The following is a 21,152-nucleotide window of genomic DNA, read 5'->3' on the forward strand; positions in this document are numbered from 1 at the left end:
AATGATCATGGTCAACAGGAAAAATGTTTTGGGCAGGTCTTATTTCCTTTATAGCAGTTTTTGCCTTCAAAATTGAATTTCTTGATCCTACTATGAGAAATCCACATCCTTTATTGCCTTTCGTGAGTGTAATAACAGTATTCTCATCAGTTGTCAACATTTTGATACCTTTTTGACTACAGCATCCATGGAAACGATATTCATCCTCAGGCACTACTTCAAAGTGCTCTGCTTTGACCGTGTATCTTCATATTCTTTTATTTCTTCCCTCAATAGAAGCGAGATTCACTTGATAGGTATGCTACCCAGGCATAACCTTCATGTTGATAGACCTCAACCAATCCAGAATGTTCCTCAACGAACTTCTTGAAATCCTGAAACTGTGTGTCCTGGCCGAGGGTTTGAGAGAGACAATAATATGTCTCACAGCCTTTGAAATAATGTCTTTAGCAAGTCCAGGGTCTGCATGCAGTTTATGCCAAATTTGTAATTGGTTTTTCTCAATGTGACAAACAAAGTTTGCAGCCAACAGTTGTTTAGAAACTTCACTTTGAACAGCTTTATTGTTCAACAGAATTTTGAGATCTTTATCTGGCAGGGTCAAAACTACAGTGGCTGGGTTGTGACGGGACCATTCATCCAGAGTGAAAGGCTTTACAGACAGTACATTAGTTACTTGACTGATAAAATCTTGAACACAATGATCGTATCCCTCACAAATGATCATTTGTTGATTGGCCATAACTGTGTGTTGAGTCATCTTTTCAAAGTTAGAAGAAACATTTTTCCATGTCGAAAAACTTTTCTCACATTTGGCAAACCCATCTGCATCCATGATTAGTGCAATCTGGACTTTCTTGTGTTTGTCTTCTGTTGTGAAGGCTGATTATCACTGACACTCATGCTTTTGTTGATCCATTTTGGGAAGCTTGATTTGTTGTTTTGGCCTTCTGTGCTTGATTCTCAAATGATTCCTGAGTGTGTGAGCCCTGTTGCTCCTGATTACCAATTGCATTTTCCTCTGGTTGTTCTGTGACATTTTCCCTTGCCTCTGCATTGGTTTGATCTGGAACTTTGCTCTGTTCATCCCAATTCTTCTTCACTGGAAGCATCCTGTGATGTACCAGGGATGAGCTTCCTTAATTCAGCTCCATGGCACTAGATACCTTTTCCTTATTTTCTTTATCAGTGACTATAACAATGGAGGTATCATCCATTTCTGGTATGAATATGACATTTAGACCAACAAAATGTTCTTTTGAAAGTATTTTTCCTTGCAACATCAAATGTTTCCTTGAAACAGAGTTTCTTCCAGATGATGAAATTATCATATCTATTTAAGATTTCACAGACCAAATTCATCCACTCATCAAAATTCATCAAATGAAAATGTTTTCCCCCTATTTCCTTGAAAGGAAACAATCACATGATTATGCTCTGGTACTGAAATATTCACAATACTGGCCATTAAGTGTTCATGACCCTTATTTACTTTGTTCCAAAGATTTGTTTGTGATGTCAGATATTGCCATTGATATGCATCAAGCTTTAGGGATCTAGAACTATTTGCCCTGACTTTCCTTTTTGACTTTTTCCTTGAATCCAAGACTTCTACCTCAAAAAGCGCTTTCACACGGATGTCTTCTGCTTCTGAAACAAACAAAAATATTTGAAGTGTCATAGGTACTGTACATACTATAACAGCTATATTGCACTATTAGCATTAGTTAATTGCAAGACAAGAAATCATTTCAGAAAGTTCAGAAGTAATGCATAATTGCTTTTGCACTACTGCCAAGAAGTTTGTGCTCAACAGGTAAAATACAAAATGAGCACACATCTGAGACATGAATTTGACAACAGGTTCAATAGAATGGTAGGTATGCATTTAATTGACTGTGTTTAATTGAGAATATGTTGGTTAAGGTGATAGAGTGTAATTGGAAATTTTAACTATAAATTGTATATTTATATACTTATCCTATCTCACGACTTGCACCTCTCTCTTCATTCAACCATGAGTGGAAACGAATTAATTTTTGCTCCAGGCCTTCCTTGTCCCTGTCCCGTGCTGTGCATGCCTTCCTGCCTTAGCCATGCTCACTAGGGCGTGACAGCGTGGCATGCTCAGTCCTCACCTGCGTGATCACCTTCCATACTCATTCTCGATCTTGGAGCCATAAAAGGACAAAACCCGGGCGGTGGTAATCTAAGTAGTGGGGAGGTAGGGTGTGACTTTATGGCGTGAGATAGGATAAGTATATAAATATACAATTTATAGTTAAAATTTACAAATTTTTAAACTTATCCTATCTCACGACTTTTGCACTTATCCCACGGTAGGAAGGTGGGTCATAGATTACCGAAGTTCAAGTGATAACAGCTAAAGCGTTATGCCAAAACAACCGTAGGAAGCAACTACAAGGCAGGCCAATAACTACCAAAGTTACTACGTGTGAGGGTTAGTCGCGAACCCATTGACTTACTAAGCACAAGTGCTCCCAGGGACGGGATTCCCGAAAGCAATGTGGTGTTCAGTCACTACCTTCACAAAGTGAAAGGATGCAGCTTAGCGAGAGTGTAATCAGTCGCATTGCCACGATTTCCAAGGTACCCCGTAATAAAAGTCTAACAACTAGTATCGGGCCAGCCCTGCTTGAAACAACCCCCACAGACACCGTCCGAGGAGGGTCAAAGGTAATTGAATCAGAAAAACTCCACTACTTACCACAGTAAGATCCACATAGATGTGTATAGAGTGCATTAGGAGCATGAACGCCTTACGAAGTGTAACGCCCGGGAATGACTCACTTCACTGGCGTATTTGCTCCGTGGAGCAGAGGACAGTAAGTGGTGGCGACCCTCCAGCGTCTCAAAAGCGAGACATACGCGATGGTTAGTTCGAACCCATTGACTTACTAACACGAGGTGCTCCAGGGACCAAGGATTCCCGAGCAATGTGGTGTTCAGTCACTACCTTCATGCGAAAGTGAAAGGGCGCGGCTTAACGAGAGAAAGTGTAATCAGTCGCCATTACCCGCGATTTCAAGGTCTGGCGACTAGTATCCGGCCAGCCCCTGCTTTGAAACAACCTCCACAGGCGCGGGTCAGAGGGAAATGAGAGGTCTAACCACTCTTGCCTCTGACAAAAGATATCTCCTGTTATAGGAGCGTTCAATAGAAGTCGAGCGCAACTACGTCAGTTCTGACGGAGTGCTCAATGTAATATGTTGAGCGCATTGTAAGCTTGAATTGTAGAAATTCGATGCGATCGGTGTTGACCTCAGGAGCGTTTAGGTTGGCCGAACAAAATGATGAGTGCGCCAGAGGTGATAAAGGTAGTAGATGCGCTGCCTGGTGACAGTCCTTGCAGAACTGCAGTGACCTCCTGAACTCAGTGCTTGAACTAGTCAAACCGTTCCGCGGGTGTTTTTCTGTCTGTCACCCTCGATAAGCAGTCTCTCTCGACTGGCTGTCAAAATCCCGACACATTCACTCTTACGGGGAATTGCAGCGTTCATTGTTACTAGCATTTAAAGGCTGGACTTGGTATCCCATTCATGGGACCAAGACAAGTCTGCAAGGGCACTTCATAGTCCTCTAATCATCAAAATTCAGGTAAACAAACAGTAGTCCGCGATTTGCAAAGCGTTACACCGCAGTGACAAAAATGGACAACATGGTCTTCGGTTAACCGGGCGAGCGCCAACCCATAAATTCCAGGCTGAGCTATGCTGGCTATTTGACAAACATCACTGCTGGTACCATGCGCCAAAACTTCACCCATTTGTTATCTGTCCAGAAACTTGCTTATCATGTAAAACAAAGGGAGCTGAAGATGACGAACCATCTGCAATAATTGCACCCAGCGATACACAAACACGCTTGTTACCAGTAGTCTGTAGTAACAAGACTCATCAGAGCCGCCGTAAAGTATTCCTGGCTAGCAAGCCGTATCTAGTTATGCCATATCGAGATTGGTTGTAGAACTGATATCTACACCCGAAGGGTAGAATCGTTGAACCGAATCATTCATCAAAGGTGAAGATCGGATGGTAGATTAAATCTGAATGAGATGAGCCCCTGTCACAGAGGACTCTTAAGAACTGGGATCAAAATCAGACCCGTCCAAGCGCCGAACGTGATATCTCTAGATGACTGCGCGCTACTGACATCACATGTAAATCAATTCGGCAGGGTGAAGCACATAGCTACTACCTCTGTACAATCATCCCAAAAAGGGTACAAGGTGGGATAAGTTATGTGACTAATAACATTAAGCACCTCACAAGCCGTAGGGTAAACCGGATAAACAAATCAAATTGTCGAGCTTAGAGCTTGCCACTTCAGAATGAGGAATTCAGCCTCACAGATGCCCTGAAAACTATGATCGTGTTGAAAACTAGCAGAGTTCGAGGCTGACTGAAGCGTGAGCTCCAAACCATGAAAACAAAGACAAGGTTCGATGTGGGTTAAGTGTCTTGGGAGGCATCCCAGACACATTTGGCATAGGCTCTGATAGGCTGGTAAGATGCGTCGTGTTGGAAATAACACGAGTGGTGAATCGCCCAATTCATGAATAAGCTCAATTGCTGGCAAGGTCCGAGGAACGGATTATTGACGACCTAAAAGCTGACAGTTCGATAAATGCTGACAATTCAGTGAACTTGAACGCCAGGTGAACTGGTTCGACGATAAGGAGCTTTTCGGCCTGGTGAAACGATACGGCTGGTAAATTGGTTCAGGGTGGTGAACCGGAATGTTGACGTCGATCTGAATCAGTCCGCGGATCTGGATCAGCGTTATGATCTGATCGGTTTGGTAATCCTAAACGCTTAAATGATCTCAGCTGATGGAGATCTAGAACGCTCAGATGAACCGGGTGAGGCGAGGTGAAATGTTCCGCCGAGGTGAATCGCTTCGGTACTGTGAATTGAATCGATGATGTGAACCGTTTCGCGATAGAAACTGAGTCAATGTCGAAATCCACATCGCCGCGTGATCTAAACGGTTCAGTCTGGTGAATCCATTCGGTATGGCTTAACCGATTTCGTGTGGTGAATCCATTCGGTATGGCGAACCGATTCGGTGTAGTGAATTCATTCGGTATGGCGAACCGATTCAGTGTGGTGAATCGGTTCCGGCGATTTGACGATGTAGATCGGGTGTGTGAGTCAGCTGGCAACACAGAGCATTTTGATGAGGCGGAACCCGAAGACATCTAATGATCACGCCAATAAAATTATCACCGTCCGACATGGGAATCTCCGGACAACGAAAGCAGTTAATAACGGTCCTTAAAAGTGGGGTTTGTAGGGTGATCAACTTTTAAAGTGTAACGAGCTCTGTCTGCCAGCCAACGGAGCAAGCATGTCTACATGCTCTAAAAACGTCCTTGATAAGGGAGCACATTCCGACAACGCTTGCTCCAGGAACACAGGTCAATACAACCCGCGCATGACGAAAGTGGGGATCCGAGGAAGTAAATATTGTTACAGTGTGCGCAAAATTACGCTACTTAGTCTAGACTGACAAGGACGGGATATCCTGATTCACCTGAGGTGAATGAGACCGAATTACTGAGAATCACTCTGGACGAAAACATCGAGCGGCTAGGTGAACCGGATCAAATGGCCAACAACCGATCAGGTGAGACTGAAGCGAATATGTGAATCAAAGCGCTGTGGTGAATTGATTCGACTATGAGATGGTGAGTCAACTCCGAAACCTATGTTGGGGTGAACTGAGTCCCGGAATGTGAACCGGTTCGTCCTGGTGAACCCATTCGATTCACGATGAATCAGTTCGGTCAAGTGAACCCATTCGACACGCGGTCTGGTGAGCTGGTTCCGGCGAAAAGTGACTAGATTTTCGACCCTTGGCAATGACACAGCTAGGTAAATGGTTCCGTTCTAGTGAACCAACACTGGCATTAAACCCAATTCTGATTGGTGAAATGAATCAAGGTGGTGAATCGGTTCGACTGGTACATTGGAAGGACGACGAGCTCGGCGCTGACGCCATCTAGAACTTTTAATAACTTCCCAACAGTAGAAGAATGAATTGAACTTCGAACCAGATGGTGACTCAACTCGTGGGTGAATTGTTTCGTGGGATGAAACCGCATTTAAGAGTGAGAGAACGGTTATGTTCCAACCGCACGCGATCCACGCTTCGATGATGAATGCTTGGATTTAGATGTTTTTCGAGGACTTTGAACGGTCCGAAGAAACGGATCTACGAAGATGAAGTAGATCGCAGGTTTTGTGTAAAGGAAATGTCAGTCATTACCACCTTGCATGCCTATGAGAACTGGAGCAAAGGCGCAGGAAAGCGCCCCAAACGCCTTTTAACATTCTCAGACAAATAGGAATCAGACGCATTTCTTCACGTTAGGAGTGACGGAGATTTAGAACGGAGAGCAGGTAGGGTGGGGGCGATGTAAACATTGTTTTAGCGGAGATGGACCAGATCCCGCGATAAGCATTCCTGGTTCCTATCTGCCAAACGCCTGGCACAAGCACGCCTTTGTAAGCTTTAAAATCCTCATTAGACAGTCCCTGAACACTTAGGACAACGCTTTGTCCTAATCACAACAACCCACATAATCAACAATACACGCATGTGGAATCCCAACTGAAAAAACTTTATTACGCTGGAGCACAAAACTTAGTTTCTGGCCTGAACAGGCTTAACCATGTTGAGCAATTATCAGATGAAAAAAAATTACCAACTCTGTCGGCGCACAAGAAAGTGAATGAGTAAGGAAGGTGATCACGTGGGTGAGGACTGCGATGCATGCCGTGCTGTCACGGCCTAGTGAGCATGGCTGGCTAAGGCAGGAAGGCATGCACAGCACGGGACAGGGACAAGGAAGGCCTGGAGCAAAGTTTAATTCGCTTCCACTCATGGTCGAATGAAGAGAGAGAGTGCAAGTGAGATAGGGTTAGTTTAAAAATTAAGTAACTTTAAATGGATCTACCTATATATGTGCATATATAAAAAGGCAAAATCATGTGTTTCAGTAGTTAAGAAGCTCATATATTATGAATGAATTATGTTATTATGTATCTATCAGTCATCTATGATCACTCATAACATAAAGGGGTAAAGGTTTTACTCAATTTTGACATTGTTGTACAGAAGGTTATAATTTTACAAAATATTTTTCTAGATAAAACAAGAAAAAGAAAATGCAAATATTTAGTACATAAGTGGTTATGGGCTGATGTGCAGCTTAACTGAACGCACACTGCACTATAAACAACAGCTCATCAAAAGTACTGTCGGAAATAGAAAAAACAACAGTTTTAGGCTGTTAGTCTGTATCCCAAAAATTTATTTAGGATGTCCAGAAAAGCATGTTTACTTGTGAAATCAGGTAAAACTTTGACACAGAAAGCTGCTGAAAACAATAGATCAGACTATAGATGGCAACTTCTAGGTCAACTCAGTCAGGATGATGACTGACGCACCGTTGACTCACCTGGCATGAAATGCATGTGCTGCATACAGGCACAAGGGGTCATCTCAAAGATATTTTATGCCTTTACATGGGTGTTGAATATGTCTATTCTATTGATTAACATCTTGTATGTCTTTCATACCTAAAGTCTATGATGAAATATGTAAAAGAGTATGATACCCACAAAAGCTTCAATCAGCCATTGTATTGAATGTCTCGAAATATATAGGTGGCATGACCACCCAAGATCGACAAGACTGGAGATTATTTGTAAATTGTTATGACATGCCGCTTACTTCCCCTAAAGGAATATCTTTTCTTAGCTGATATCTCTATCTCCCAGCCCAACCCCAACCTCTGAAACACTGGAGTCAGACTCCAACTTGGGAAACTTTCAACTGGATTCAGCTCACAATGTCTGACTGAGTCCCCAGAGGGACAACTTGGCCATGCCCTGTGCTACCATGTCTGATCTGCAGACCATAAGTTTCCTGTGCTCTCTGATATTCTCCATGTGCTGTACTTTGGTTTCTGCCTGTCTAAAAGACACCAGAGGTCAGAAATTCATGAATTTGAGCCTTACTGTAACTCATGGTGGGGGTGACTGTTTCCGGTATGATAACTGGTCATGATAACCACGAAGGTTATGATAACTGGTGTTATCCATAACGATGACCCTAGGATTGTCCAGACAGGGTAGGAGCTGATGTTCCATCCACTCAAGGAACACCTCACTGTTCACTTCCTGGTGATAATCAGAATCACATGTACCAGCGTGAAGAAGGGTGAGGCATTTACCTTTTCCAGATGGAATGGTTGGGGCCTTGTTGCATGTACCATCTGGCAGTTAAGCCACATGTAATCCATGGAGTGATTCTTGTTCACCCAGGTCCCATTGAGGTGTACTATCTGAACCCCCAACTCCCGGTATTCAGCGATGCTTCTGAGATTGTTTGACCTGACGGTGGGGAATACTTTTCACGAAAACACTCCACGATCATCTCCCCTTACTTTATAATTAACCCCCATTTCATGGAGAGCAGTGATAACAGTTGGTCTAGATATATCATTGATGTCTTCCCTGATGGTACACAAGGTTGGCACCCGTGAAGGTCCGGGTAACAATATTGATCTACAGTAACCCATGCTTGTTGTAAGAGGCGACTAACGGGATCGGGTGGTTAGGCTCCCGGACTTGGTTGACACATGTCATCAGTTCCCAATTGCGCAGATCGATGCTCATGCTGTTGATCACTGGATTGTCTGGTCCAGACTCGATTATTAACTGCTGAGTACGGCTTTAAACAACAACCAACCAATGCAGCGCAACTTTTGATTCGGCTTCTTGGCCTTCATCAAGCACAACTTCTTAATGCAGTATTCGTAAATACAGTACCAAACGTTCTACATCCATGCAACGACATGTCAGTTGTCACCAAACGTCATCTTAAGGTGATTTATGTGACAGGGCATACATCGACAAAGATAAACTAAAATCACACAAGCAAAAGCATGAACGGAAAGCTTTTCTTTGTGAAGAGTGCGAAAATGCACTTGTCCCACGATTCCCTATGAGCCCATTTAAAAAAAATCATACCAATTCTTGCACATATATATGTACAATTTGCACAGCGGGATTCATTTCACTTCAGTGACCACTGCTTAACTTGTAAACATGGTAAAGATACATAAGATTCATAGCGGCTTTCCGCAATAGAAGATTTTGTCTTCATGAACCTCCGAGTGATGTTTTATGTGAGTAATACACTTGTTCATCATGCCACTATACGTGTCACTGAAGTCATATTCACCTCGAATTAATTTGAAAAGGTTTATGTTCTAAATGAACCATTGTATGAACCACAGGGGTTCGAATCACTGTTTGGACAATAATTTTGAAAAATAAAAATCTACATTTTTGCATCCGTATATTGTTTTTATATGTTATGAGTAACTTATATTTCAAATTTGAACGAAATTGGTAAAGAAATGGCTGTTATAGAAACTTCTCCTGCTACACTTACGTAAAATACATATAACATACAAAAACAATATACAAATGCAAAAATGTAGGTACAGTGTGTGAAGCCCATTTCTGGTGTACCGATTAGTTGGTCTACTAAAACTATCTGTGAGTAGAGTCAGGGGTCACAGACCAATCCGAATATTTGGTATGCTTGACTAAAATCAGTCACAATATTAAACACATTTGACAAAGGAAGTGTGAAAAAGTAACCCGAAACTATATCTCTTTTCATGTTGCCGCAGTTTCCGTTTTTACAAGGCAAGTCTTTACAAATTCTGTATTCATATCGACGGAGAATAAAATCACAAGTGCTTCATACAAAATGCTAAAATAGATGTACAAGTATCTGGCTTACTCCATGAAATGCAAAAATATGACATGAAATAAGGACAATCCAATTGTCAAAACTGCTTTGTTTGAAGGAAACATCTCATTAACGATGTATTTGAACAGTCAAACCATTTTGCCACATCAAGCAGAAGAAGGAAGGCTATATTGTCGAGTGGAAAGGTTTCAATGCCTTTAATATTCAGAAAGCTAACGAAGTCTGTGATATGAACAGCACGATGACGTTCTTTCATAACGTCAGGTATCAATGATGTCATTTCATGGACATACCCGTCATACTCCGACTTTCCATCAACATCCTCACAACTTTCACATTTGGTGATATATCCCTGCCCCTCTGCTTCGCATTTTTGCTTAGAGGACTCTGTGTCTGAAGGTACTATATATACTAGCCACATAAAGAAACTGTGTATTGTCAAAATATTATCCCAGTTGATAAGTACGATAACAATGTTAAAGGTACATATAAACTTTAATGGAGGGATCATGAGACCATAACAAGAATTTCAATTGAAAAGTCAATCACAAAGCACAACCATGTCACAAGCTCAATAACGGGTATGTCCATTGAGAACAGCAGTGCATCAACGACGCATAGAGCCTATCAAACGTGGTAAGGAAGGCTTGTGGGATGTCAACGACAGATTCTCTTAAGTTCTGCTTGTTGCAAGGTCAAGGACGCTATCTAGCGGATGAGGAAGACGGGCGTGATCGCCGATCCATCTCTCGGCCCCAAACATGCTGTATCGGGAGAGATCCGGTGAATATGCAGGCCAAGGCAGTAAGTCAATGTTGTGGTATTACAAGAAATCCATAGCAACCCGCTTGCCGTATGGGGCTGGGCATTGTCCTGTTGGAATGTTAACCCAGGGCCATGATCGCTGCAGAAAGGAATTGCCACAGGTCGGAAGAATCTGATCCCTGTAGCCCACACCAGTTAAATTGCCCTGAACAATCACCAAAGGAGTTCTTTGGCTTGCTGTTATTCCACCCCAAATCATCACGGCATCACCACCAAAGCGATTCCTCTCCAAGACACAGGCCTGTGCATAACATTCTCCCATGCATCTATAGGCACGTTGACGTGCTCAGATGTTAGGGTTAAGGACTCATAAGATCCTTACCTTATCTTCTACGGCAATCTGTGATTTCATTCCACCAGTGATCCCTCTCTGTTATCTGTCACTTCTAGATCAGTAGCTTCCAATCCCTACTCTGATCTAAACTGCTGCTGACAATTGGTAACTAACACCGATAGGCATGTGGTTTTCCTTAGCCAGGAGGATGAAATAGTGTTCTTGGAAATATCTGTGTTGACGTTAGTCTTACATGAGAGGAACAGTTGGTGACGATTACGTCTAAAGGTAGATGTACGTTGAATGTACCAACGTAAAGATCGGATGGGGCATAGTAATCTCGTCCTATCAGATCTAGAGGCAGTGGTAGGGAGCACTGGAATCATGTAATTCCTGTGTTCCAAAGGTCCCTGAGAAGAAACTTGGTTCCTTCCGACAAACTCGGGAACTGTCCTACATGTCATGTGTTAATATCCTTCTGCAAAAGTAATGGACTTAAAGTCTATGGCATGTAATTCTGAAACCCTGGACGCTGTTGCAAAAGCGAGGAGGAAGACTGTTTTACGCAATAGGAACTTTAATGATAGATCATGCATCTGTTCATTTGGGACCCTCTGGAGTGGTTAGAGTACCAAAGTCAGGTCCTATTTGGGAAATATAGTGTGTGACACAACGGCCATAATTTGGAACGATCAGATGATTTTATGAAGAGACGGTAGTCCTTGAACATCCATGACCAATGCTATCACTGAACGATACCCCTCAATGGTGTTATGTTTCAGATGTCTCTGAGTCCTGAGATGCAGAATGAAATCAGTTGTAACTGGTATGGTGACTGGGGTGTCAATGATTCCTTGCTCTCGTCTCCATTGGTTGAATCATCACCACGTAGCATTATGCAAGGCAGCTGTTGATGGTTTAATGGACTCTGTGATAGCCTTGGTAACTCCTGTAGTGGAACCTGTTCTACACATGTAAGTCAAGTAAATGAACATTCTTGTAAACTCTGCTGGACTTGTGCTGATTTATCAGATTGTGCCACAAGGGAAGGCGGAGAGGTTCGTCCATTAGTAGTTGCAGAAGCGACGGATACCATGGTCTGGCCGGTCAGTTCGGAGCTACTAGATATACAATGCAATCGCGGCTGGTGTATCTTTCCTAGTACATCTGGAATCAGCTGAATGGAGGGTGCCTTCGGATCCGGTACTGGACTGACAAAATCTGGAAGCCGGTTGTTCCTGGAAGCGACAAACAGATCTATCGATGGTGTTTCCCAAGCCTGGCTTAAGAGTTTGAAGGCTTCCCAATTGTGTGTGCGATCTGTGCAAATCACCTTGTCTTGTCAAAGAGAGAGAATCGGCTAAGATATTTATCCGTCCCAGAATGTGACAAGCTCTGATGTAAGTCCTCATGGCATCGGCTACTTGGAATATATATTCTGAGTGATGTTGATGAGTTGTTGTGATTTTGTACCGCCCTGCTTGTTGAGGTATGCTACGGTGGCATTGTGGGGGGAAAGGTCCGATACTAACATCACACTTTTCCTGTGAAGATGTGAAGCCCAACAACGAATTGTTTTTTAAGAGTGCCAACATTTCCAGGCAATTGATGTGTAGACTGCTCTCTTGGTGTTCCACTGATCCTGATTCTGCAAATGATTCATGTGGACGCCCCACCTCGATCTCGAGGTGTCTGAATACAAGGTTAGGTCCAGCGGCTGATGGCGAAAAGTGACTCACGGAAGAACATGGCTGTCTACCTTCCACCAAAGTATCTGTCGTCGGACTTGATCCGGAGGTACAATGAGAGAGTCGAGGTCTCGAGAACGTTACTGGTTGAGCCAGATCTGAGGTATCATCAAACGCAACCTTCCCCCTCAGAGTGTAATCCTGTATGGAAGTGAGGGAACCCTGGAGTGACATCCACGAGCGAATTGAGACTGCTGGAGGGTCAAGCCATTCCTAAAAAATTATGCACAGATCTCCAGCCAGCGCTCTTGAGGAGTGTAAATCAAGCATGACTATGAGTCCAGAATGGCTGAGTGGTGGGTTTCAATTCTGACCTTACTGGTGAGCATCAGACTCAGGTGTGTGAAGACATAGAGAATCAACTTTGTCTCTCTGATGAGTACATTTGTCATCACGTGTCTAGCTAGAAAATCGTCCAGATATCCGTGTATTGATCTATAACGACGAAGGAGGAAGGCTAGAACTGGAGTTAATACCATCATAAATAACCATGGTAAGATTCCGAACAGTAAAACTTGGAACTCGAACCTTCGACCGTTCACAGAACACCTTAGGTATTTCTGGGAACGAGGATGTATAGGTATGTGCAGATAAGCGTCCTTGAGATCTATACTGATGAACTTTGAGTTTTGATGGATTAGAGTTTGTAGATTTTTCAGAGATTCCATTTTGAACTTGGGAGGTTTCCATGGAATGTTCTTGTTTAACAGCTTGAGATCTATGATCATACGCATCTCGTCTGTGTCCTTCTTGGGAACAAGAAATACCGGGGAATAAAAGCCGCAGCTTTGGTCAACGGAGGCAATTCGACAATCGCCTTTTTCACCAACATATGGTCTATCGCGAGATTTGCCCCCACTAAATGTTGGCCCTGGACGATAAATCGCTGTCCCATCGGAAAACATGTCACAGGGGGTAGACTGTCCATGCCAGAATGTAGCCCCTCTCTATGACAGAAAGGATCCATTTGTCTGAGGTTATAAGATTCCAACTGTCCGCATATTGGGATAACCTGCCCCCTACGGGAGACTGAGTTACTGGCTGCACAAAATCAAAGTCCATTTCCAAGTCGATGGGAGATTCCGGTTTGAAAGGATGAGTAAAAGGTATTGCGTGACTTGAGTCAAAACTTCCTGGCATTGGGTCTTGAGCCTCGAAAAGACCTGGCGTCCCTACCCCTACCTCTAGCTGAGGTTGAGCGCTTGGATGATGAGTTAGACTGAGTGTGTGTCTCAGACTCCGAAGCACCATCAAAGGACAACTTCTGAAAAGGCCGAGACCGGCTTGCCGTAACTGAAGATCCCTGAGGTGTAGAAGACAAGGGCTCCCTTCTTGACCTAGGGGGTGGCCTGCTTTTGTTCTGGTTTAACAGCGCCGACACCAATCTCTGAGTTAAATTCAGAGATGCCATTACGTCTCTAGCTTCTATAGCTTCCTGATACTGTCCATTCAAGATACTGTCTGAGTTTAATGGTTGCTGGAAAAGCATCTCCTTGAGGCGGCTCAACATCCTATTCGATTCCGGTAGATTCCTGATAGAAGGAAGGAAGGAATGTGCAAGGGCTACTTCCTGAGCTAACATTGATACTAAGGTATCCTTTTTTAATACCAGAGTAGTCCTGGAACAAGGAGGTAAGTGAGCATGTACGCCTGCAGCAAACCAGATTGTGTATGAAAGAGTGTCAATTGAAGTACAAGCTGCCACGTCAAATTCCTTAAAGTCCCTGGCCGAACATGGAAGTGGCTGCTCACGTAATCCACTGGAATCCTGAAGCTGATTAAAATCCTTATCCAGGATAGGCTGGCTGGCTGGCTGGAATAAGTCGATTGTGGATTGCATACACTGGTTTATGGTTAATCCTAGGCAGGTTCAGTGGCTATGTGGCCTTAGAGAGGCCCGTATTGTAAGCGTCCAAGGCAGTCTTAAGAGACGATGAATGAGGTAGGGATAATTTACGCATCCACTCCGGTGGCAGGCAACCTGATAATCCCAGCTCCACAGGGATGTCCACTTCATGAACCTCAGAGAGAGGTGTCAGGGTACTAGGGTAAAGTCCATGTAAGAGCTCAAGCTTCCTCTCGTTTAATGACCATCATGGAGTAAAGTCCTCCCCTGAGATATCCATAGGGTGGACCGTTAACAACCCCTCCCTCATGGTAAACTCTGGCTGAGAGAAGGGTCCGATAGAACAGATACTAATGGTATAATCGGTGGGTTTTCCGTGTCAATAAAAGCATGTCTCCAGAACCGCTAGGCATGTGGGTCTCGGGTTGTTGAGCCGGTAAAACGGTATCCATAGTCCCTGACCCAGACATATGGCACGAGCTGGGCTGGGATTCCCGTGCACGGGTTAATGTGCCAATCCTGTGCGTATCCTGCGGCCCAGTCCCTCTGTGGGGTGAAGTGACAGGGTGTAGGCGACTGGGAGCCGTCACGCACGGCTTGCTCCCGGGGACCATGGTCATGGCATGTGTAGCCTTAGCCACAGACAAGCCAATCCCGGTGTCGGCACTGCCAACACCATCCCCGTCGCCTGAAGCCCTGAGCTACTCCCCATGGGGGGACTGGTCTCCTACGTCCGTCAAGGTATGATGACCAGCTCTGCCGGTCAGAGTAACACTAAGATGGGTAGGGAATGACTTTGACTCCCGGCTCGTGCCATCAGTCAAATCATTGCGGCTATTCTCTGCCGACTTGCTGGAGTAATGTTCCCCAATTTGTTTGTGCAACTTGTTAATTTTAACTCGTTACATATTTCCATGTCCCGCATGGACTTATCCATTGGCGCCTGGATGTCAGACTTAAGGGAGGTTAGCAACTCCGATATAGCTAATAAATCAAGCTGACTTGAGGCAGATTTTGATTTCAACCTAGGTCAGGACTTAGGTTCTGATATAATGGAGGGTGAGGGAGAACCCGAATTACTTTTATTTGGTTTGAATGAATTTCTGGCATTGAATACACTTATTTTTAGACATGTTGCTTCTATTGGGAAAATGGCAGGAAGTTCTAAACATGTAGATCTTTTTTTCAGCCATAAATGATATGCAAAAATGACCAATTTTCTGTAGATTTGATGAAGAAAGTAGAGTTGTAGATGAAAATTTTTTCACTTCACTTCTATACGTCTGTAGTGTAGACCATACAGAAAAATTATGAAGGCTTTTCAAACAACAATGCCGTGTCGTCAGGATCAGGGAGATAATTCAATATACAGATTACGATACCGCTTAGCAAAAGCTATGACTTAGTGTTTTCAGTTTTCATTTCATTTTCTGTAACCACAGGAATAAAGGCTACCATAATCCAGAGGGAATGTTTACGTTATAATTGTGTCGATCTAGCCTACCCAGAAGGTGGGTGACTTGTTGGATACAAAACAGCAAAAACCTATCAATATAACGTTAACTTATAAAACAGTGAAAATCTGCACGGAAACAATAAAACACAGGAATGGTGAACCTTTTATTCAAGGAGACGACACCCAATTATGAACGTTTGTCAACATTTTACTGAAACGGACAGTGACCTAGTTTTGGCTCCTGTCAGTGTCCTTGTCCGTGAGGAATGATAACACTTAATTCAGTCTGCGTCCGTTTTGACTACCTTTTTTGTTCGCAGCCCTAGAGTTTTCAATGTCATGCTCAAAAACAGGAACAAACCTGTCAAAAGTTTTGTTTTCAATCGGGGGTCAAAAAATCATCTTGCAGTAAGTCATTTATAACACTCTCTGGTCAGTGGGGACTTTGGTAAGATGCTGACTCCCTTGATATCGTTTCTGGTGTAGCAGCCCAGAATACCCCCCCACCAGATTATACCCCAGGGTAAACTATAGGCTAGTCCAGTTTATACCCCAGGGGTATATTCTGGACCAGGCCAAAGTATACCCCTCCAGCCCAGACTATACCCCTAAAAAATTATGTTCAATATGAGTGTGTGACTCGGGCAATGGTCTTGGTGTCATTTAAAGGAATTTGTAGGTGCATTTCATTTACATTACTGCATATAACAAAATTTATTAAGTATTTGTTGAGTGCCTCTCTGCAATATGATATTTTCAACTTTGCGTAACCCAGCCATGCAGATATAAAGGTTAGTAGTTAGTTATTTGCTTTATTTAGCGTCGCACACACAACTAAGGTATTTCGGCAACGGGGTAGTACAACATGAACAGATTAACTACGGGCACACTCTACTCATCAATCTAATTAGAGCTGTACCATTATGGAGGTGGGTGTTGTCTATATTAACTCATTAAGGCCGAGAGACACATATATGGGGCAAATTAATCAGCTCCTCACAGCGAGTGACGTGTTTATTGGGCAGGTAATTGGCAGTTTCTCACAGCAAGAGCCACATATATCCGTCAACAGAAAGCACCTCTTATTCAGCGAGAGACACACATGTGTGTCATACTTTAAAAAATCGCACTGTACATATTATTTCAACCAATTTAGTAGTACTGAGCAAATATATTAGCTTTTCTTACGAGAGATGCTACCTTTAATGTCAATCAGAAGAAGTATTTAAAGTGTTTTGATAGCAATTGCTAATCATTATCATAGGCTTATATAGTGTTTGGCAAATGAACACATGTCGACGAGAAAGGTGATTATGATGTTTTTACAGAGGTAAGTGTCTGGTACTCTTCATTGGGAATGGATAATAAAATACTTCTTACGCACATTGATTGAATTAGATGTAATGGTTTCGAGGTTACTGAAGATTATATTTTCTTCAACTTCCTAATAAATAGGAAACAATATACGAAATTTCAAAGACATACAAAGAATTCAAACACAATAGAATAGTTAGAATTTACTTTTTAGTTATTATTACGTTGTCATGTTTCATATCATGAAACATAATGTATTGACACAAATAATTATACATCCAAGCTCAATTAGATAAGACATAATTTAAGTTACTAATTTAAAGCTTACTGAATTGTAACTAGTTATTTTCCATACTCTAAAGTTGATAATGTTACCAGCGCGCCTTGAGCAAGCACTAGTTGTCTGGATATGTGCGCTATAGAAATACCTAATCGAATATAAAGTGATAAGTCGCGCCTTTGCATCGAATATAATACATGTCAGTGTTATTACAACAATGAAATCTTTTACTACGTTTGTCACAAAACACAGTTAGTTGGTAATTCAAAAACTTCTTAGACATAGACACAAGTAATATAAGTTATTACATGTAAACCATACAAAAGTATTTCAAGTATTTTTGTTCAAGCTGTTGAAAGTTTCATGTTGAATTGAATTGTCAGTTTTTTACATGAGCATTATGTAAAACATTTGTATTTGATCTCTGTAATTATCAAATTCGGTGTAACAAGAAGACAAAGTCATCAATATCCCCCGCAATGGCAAAATACTCTTCATGATTATGTCTACGAGTTATGATTATGTCAAATATTTAGGTGTGTATATAGAAAAGTGGAAGGAGAGTATTGGAAGGTTTTGAAAGTTCTGCTCCAGAAAGGAGCACTATCACCAATTTCAGTCTAAGTCAAACTTGTTGCCATGGAAACGCCAAAATATTTTATTCAGAATTCCAAAATTACCAAAAGGCACCAGTACTACCCCATGATCTATGTATGTGCCAAGTTTGGCGAAGAAACATTGAACAGTTTTAGAGTTCTGCTCCGGAGAAGAGCACTACCACTAATTTCAGGCTAAGTCGAAATTGTTGCCATGGAAATGCCAAAAATATTGTATTCAGAATTCCAAAACTAACAAAAGGCACCAGTAAACCACCAGATCTATCTATGTGTCAAGTTTGGTGAAGAAATAGTGAACAGTTTTAGAGTTCTGCTCCGGAAAAGACAAAAGTGCACGGACAGACGGACANCGCGACGGACCCCCCCATTTAATACCCGCAAAACGCGTTGCGGAGGATAATTAGAGGTTGTATTATTATCGTTACATGTCCAATAATGTATCTGTCCGCCTTGACCCGGTCATTGACATTGATTGCAGTTAACTGGGTAGCCATGCTTGCTTACAAAATTAGACCATTTTTTATTACTAAACATGTTGCTAAGTAAACAACGCTATATTGTTAATTAAATATGAAATGGTGCATAAAAAAAGCATGAACATCAAAATCTTGTAGGATTTTGTGTTCTTTTTTAAAATCTCGAATCAGTGTGATTACAGCACGGTCAATTCATCAATGAATTGATGAAATATTATAAATGAATGTAGTGGTGTGAAAGTAGTTCCAACATCCAATGAAAATCTACAAATATACCATCAACCAATCTACTTTGAGAATTACTAAATTGCACACTGTGCAGATATCAAAAAGATATTACACGGGATCTCCTCACTCGTATGGGTAATAATGTGAATTATCAAATGCAGTAGCATTTATGTGTGAATCTCACTATTGAATTGCCAGTGAATTTGTTGTATATTTGGCAGTCGGAAAAGTATGTATTGCATTGTTGTAACAATGATGTATTCAGATGATTATTAGCATAATCACTTGTCTGTGTGTTGAATAACGTTTGTTATTCTGAGTGAAATGTAATGCTGTAATCACTCTGTAAAGTGTAGTCATCCCGAGTGTGTAAAACTCGTTGTGTGTTGAATTAGAAAATCCAATATATATTTTTGTATAGTGTCCAGGACAAGTGTGGTCCCCTAAGGGGCAGTTCCTGTGTGGTCTCTCCTCACCTCGCCTTGACTGACCTGCATGTACTCCGTCAGGTGTACTGACACGTGACTCTCTCTAAAGCTAAATCTATTAACATTATAAGGAAATAATAAGAAAAAACAAAATAAAAAATGCTAATTACAATAAAAACTACTTGAACAGCATTATCAGTTCATACCTGTGTCTGAGTCAATGAGAGGCAGGTGTTTTACATCGTCCAATGTGCGATCCTCCACACTGTCCATAATGCTGGCTTTATGTTGCACCGAACCTGAATCTTCAGCAGCCTCAGGTGTTTTGTGAGAGAACTTATCAGTCTTATGGCTGTCTTCAGAACTGGGTTTGTCCAATGTTTGTGGCCTGTCATCATGAGGTGATTCTTCCTCTCCATCAAAAACATTGTCTCTGTTTTGACTTGTACTTGCCTCTTGTGATTTTGAACCTGGATCAGCTGGAAGTGAATGTGACTGTTGCCTTTCCTGTAATGTTTTTTTGAGTTTTAAGTTCCATGCCACTAAATTCATCTGTCAGGTTATTTACATCATCACTTCCATTACCAGCAGATGCCATTGTAATCTTTGAGCTTCCTTGAAAGAAAAAGGGAAAGAAAGAAGGACTCATCAGTTAACTATGATTATCAAGGCAAGAATATGTACAAACATAACAGAACTTCCATGGCACTGTAGCTCACATGGAGACAAAACACCAGCGCCTTGAGCATGCACTAGTGCGTGGATATGTGCCCTATATAAATATCCAATAATAATAATAACAAGAAGACAAAGTCATCAATATCCCCTGCCACGGGCAAAATACTCTTCATGATTATGTCTACAAGTTTTGATTATGTCAAATATTTAGGTGTGTATATAGAAAAGTGGAAGGAGAGTATTGAAAGGTTTTTAAAGTTCTGCTCCAGAAAGCACTGTCACCAATTTTGAGTTTATGTCAAACTTGTTGCCATGGAAATGCCAAAATTATTTTATTCAGATATCCAAAACTACCAAAAGGCACCAGTACACCACCAGATCCATGTATGTGCCAAGTTTGGTGAAGAAACATTGAACGGATTTAGAGTTCTGCTCCGGAAAAGTGCACTACCACTAATTTCTGTTTTAGTCAAACTTGTTGCCATGGAAATGCAAAAAGTATTTTATTCAGAATTCCAAAACTACCAAAAGGCACCAGTACACCACCAGACCAATCTATGTGCCAAGTTTGGTAGAGAAATAGTGAATGGTTTAGAGTTCAGCTCCGGAAAAGTGTACTACCACCAATTTCAGGCTAAGTCAAACTTGTTGCCACGGAAAAGTCAAACTTGTCAAGCTTGTTGCCATGGAAAAGGCAAAAATGTTTTATTAAGAATTCCAAAACTACCAAAAGGCACCAGTACACCACCAGTACACCATCCATGTGTCAAGTTTGGTGAAGAAATATTGAACGATTTTAGAGTTCTGCTCCGGAAAAGACATGTGCACGGACGCACGGACGGTGTCCATTTTAATACCCCCCGCAAAACGCGTTGTGGGGATAATAATATGCAGTCGGCAGTTTTAAATGTCAAGTGAGTGAGTATGGTTTTACATTGCTTTTAGCAATGTTCCAGCAAAATCACTGGGGGACACCAGAAATGCGCTTCATACATTATACCTATGTAGGGAACCAAGTCCAGGTCTTCGGCGTGATGAGCAAACACTTTAACCACTAAGCTACCCACCATCCCTTGAAAATGTCGAAAAAGCCAGCCATTTAACAAATGTCACTGTCAGCACTGATGTTCAAATATTCTCAGCATAAATGACTGGGACAAAATATG

General features: G+C 42.0%; 1 protein-coding gene across 1 annotated transcript; it reads right to left on the reverse strand.

Annotated features, from left to right (window-relative positions):
- Window positions 1–500: 500 nt before the first annotated feature.
- Window positions 501–19,921, reverse strand: LOC124278920. Its single transcript, XM_046714751.1, has 2 exons — window positions 19,515–19,921; window positions 501–1,650 (listed from the first exon to the last, which is right to left on the reverse strand). The coding sequence occupies exons 1-2, from the start codon at window positions 19,858–19,860 to the stop codon at window positions 1,370–1,372; spliced, it is 627 nt and encodes a 208-aa protein (XP_046570707.1). The 5' UTR covers window positions 19,861–19,921; the 3' UTR covers window positions 501–1,369.
- Window positions 19,922–21,152: the final 1,231 nt, after the last annotated feature.

The sequence above is a fragment of the Haliotis rubra genome, unplaced genomic scaffold, assembly GCF_003918875.1.
Source record: "Haliotis rubra isolate DU_JTF1 unplaced genomic scaffold, ASM391887v1 Scf2430, whole genome shotgun sequence".
Taxonomy (NCBI): domain Eukaryota; kingdom Metazoa; phylum Mollusca; class Gastropoda; order Lepetellida; family Haliotidae; genus Haliotis; species Haliotis rubra.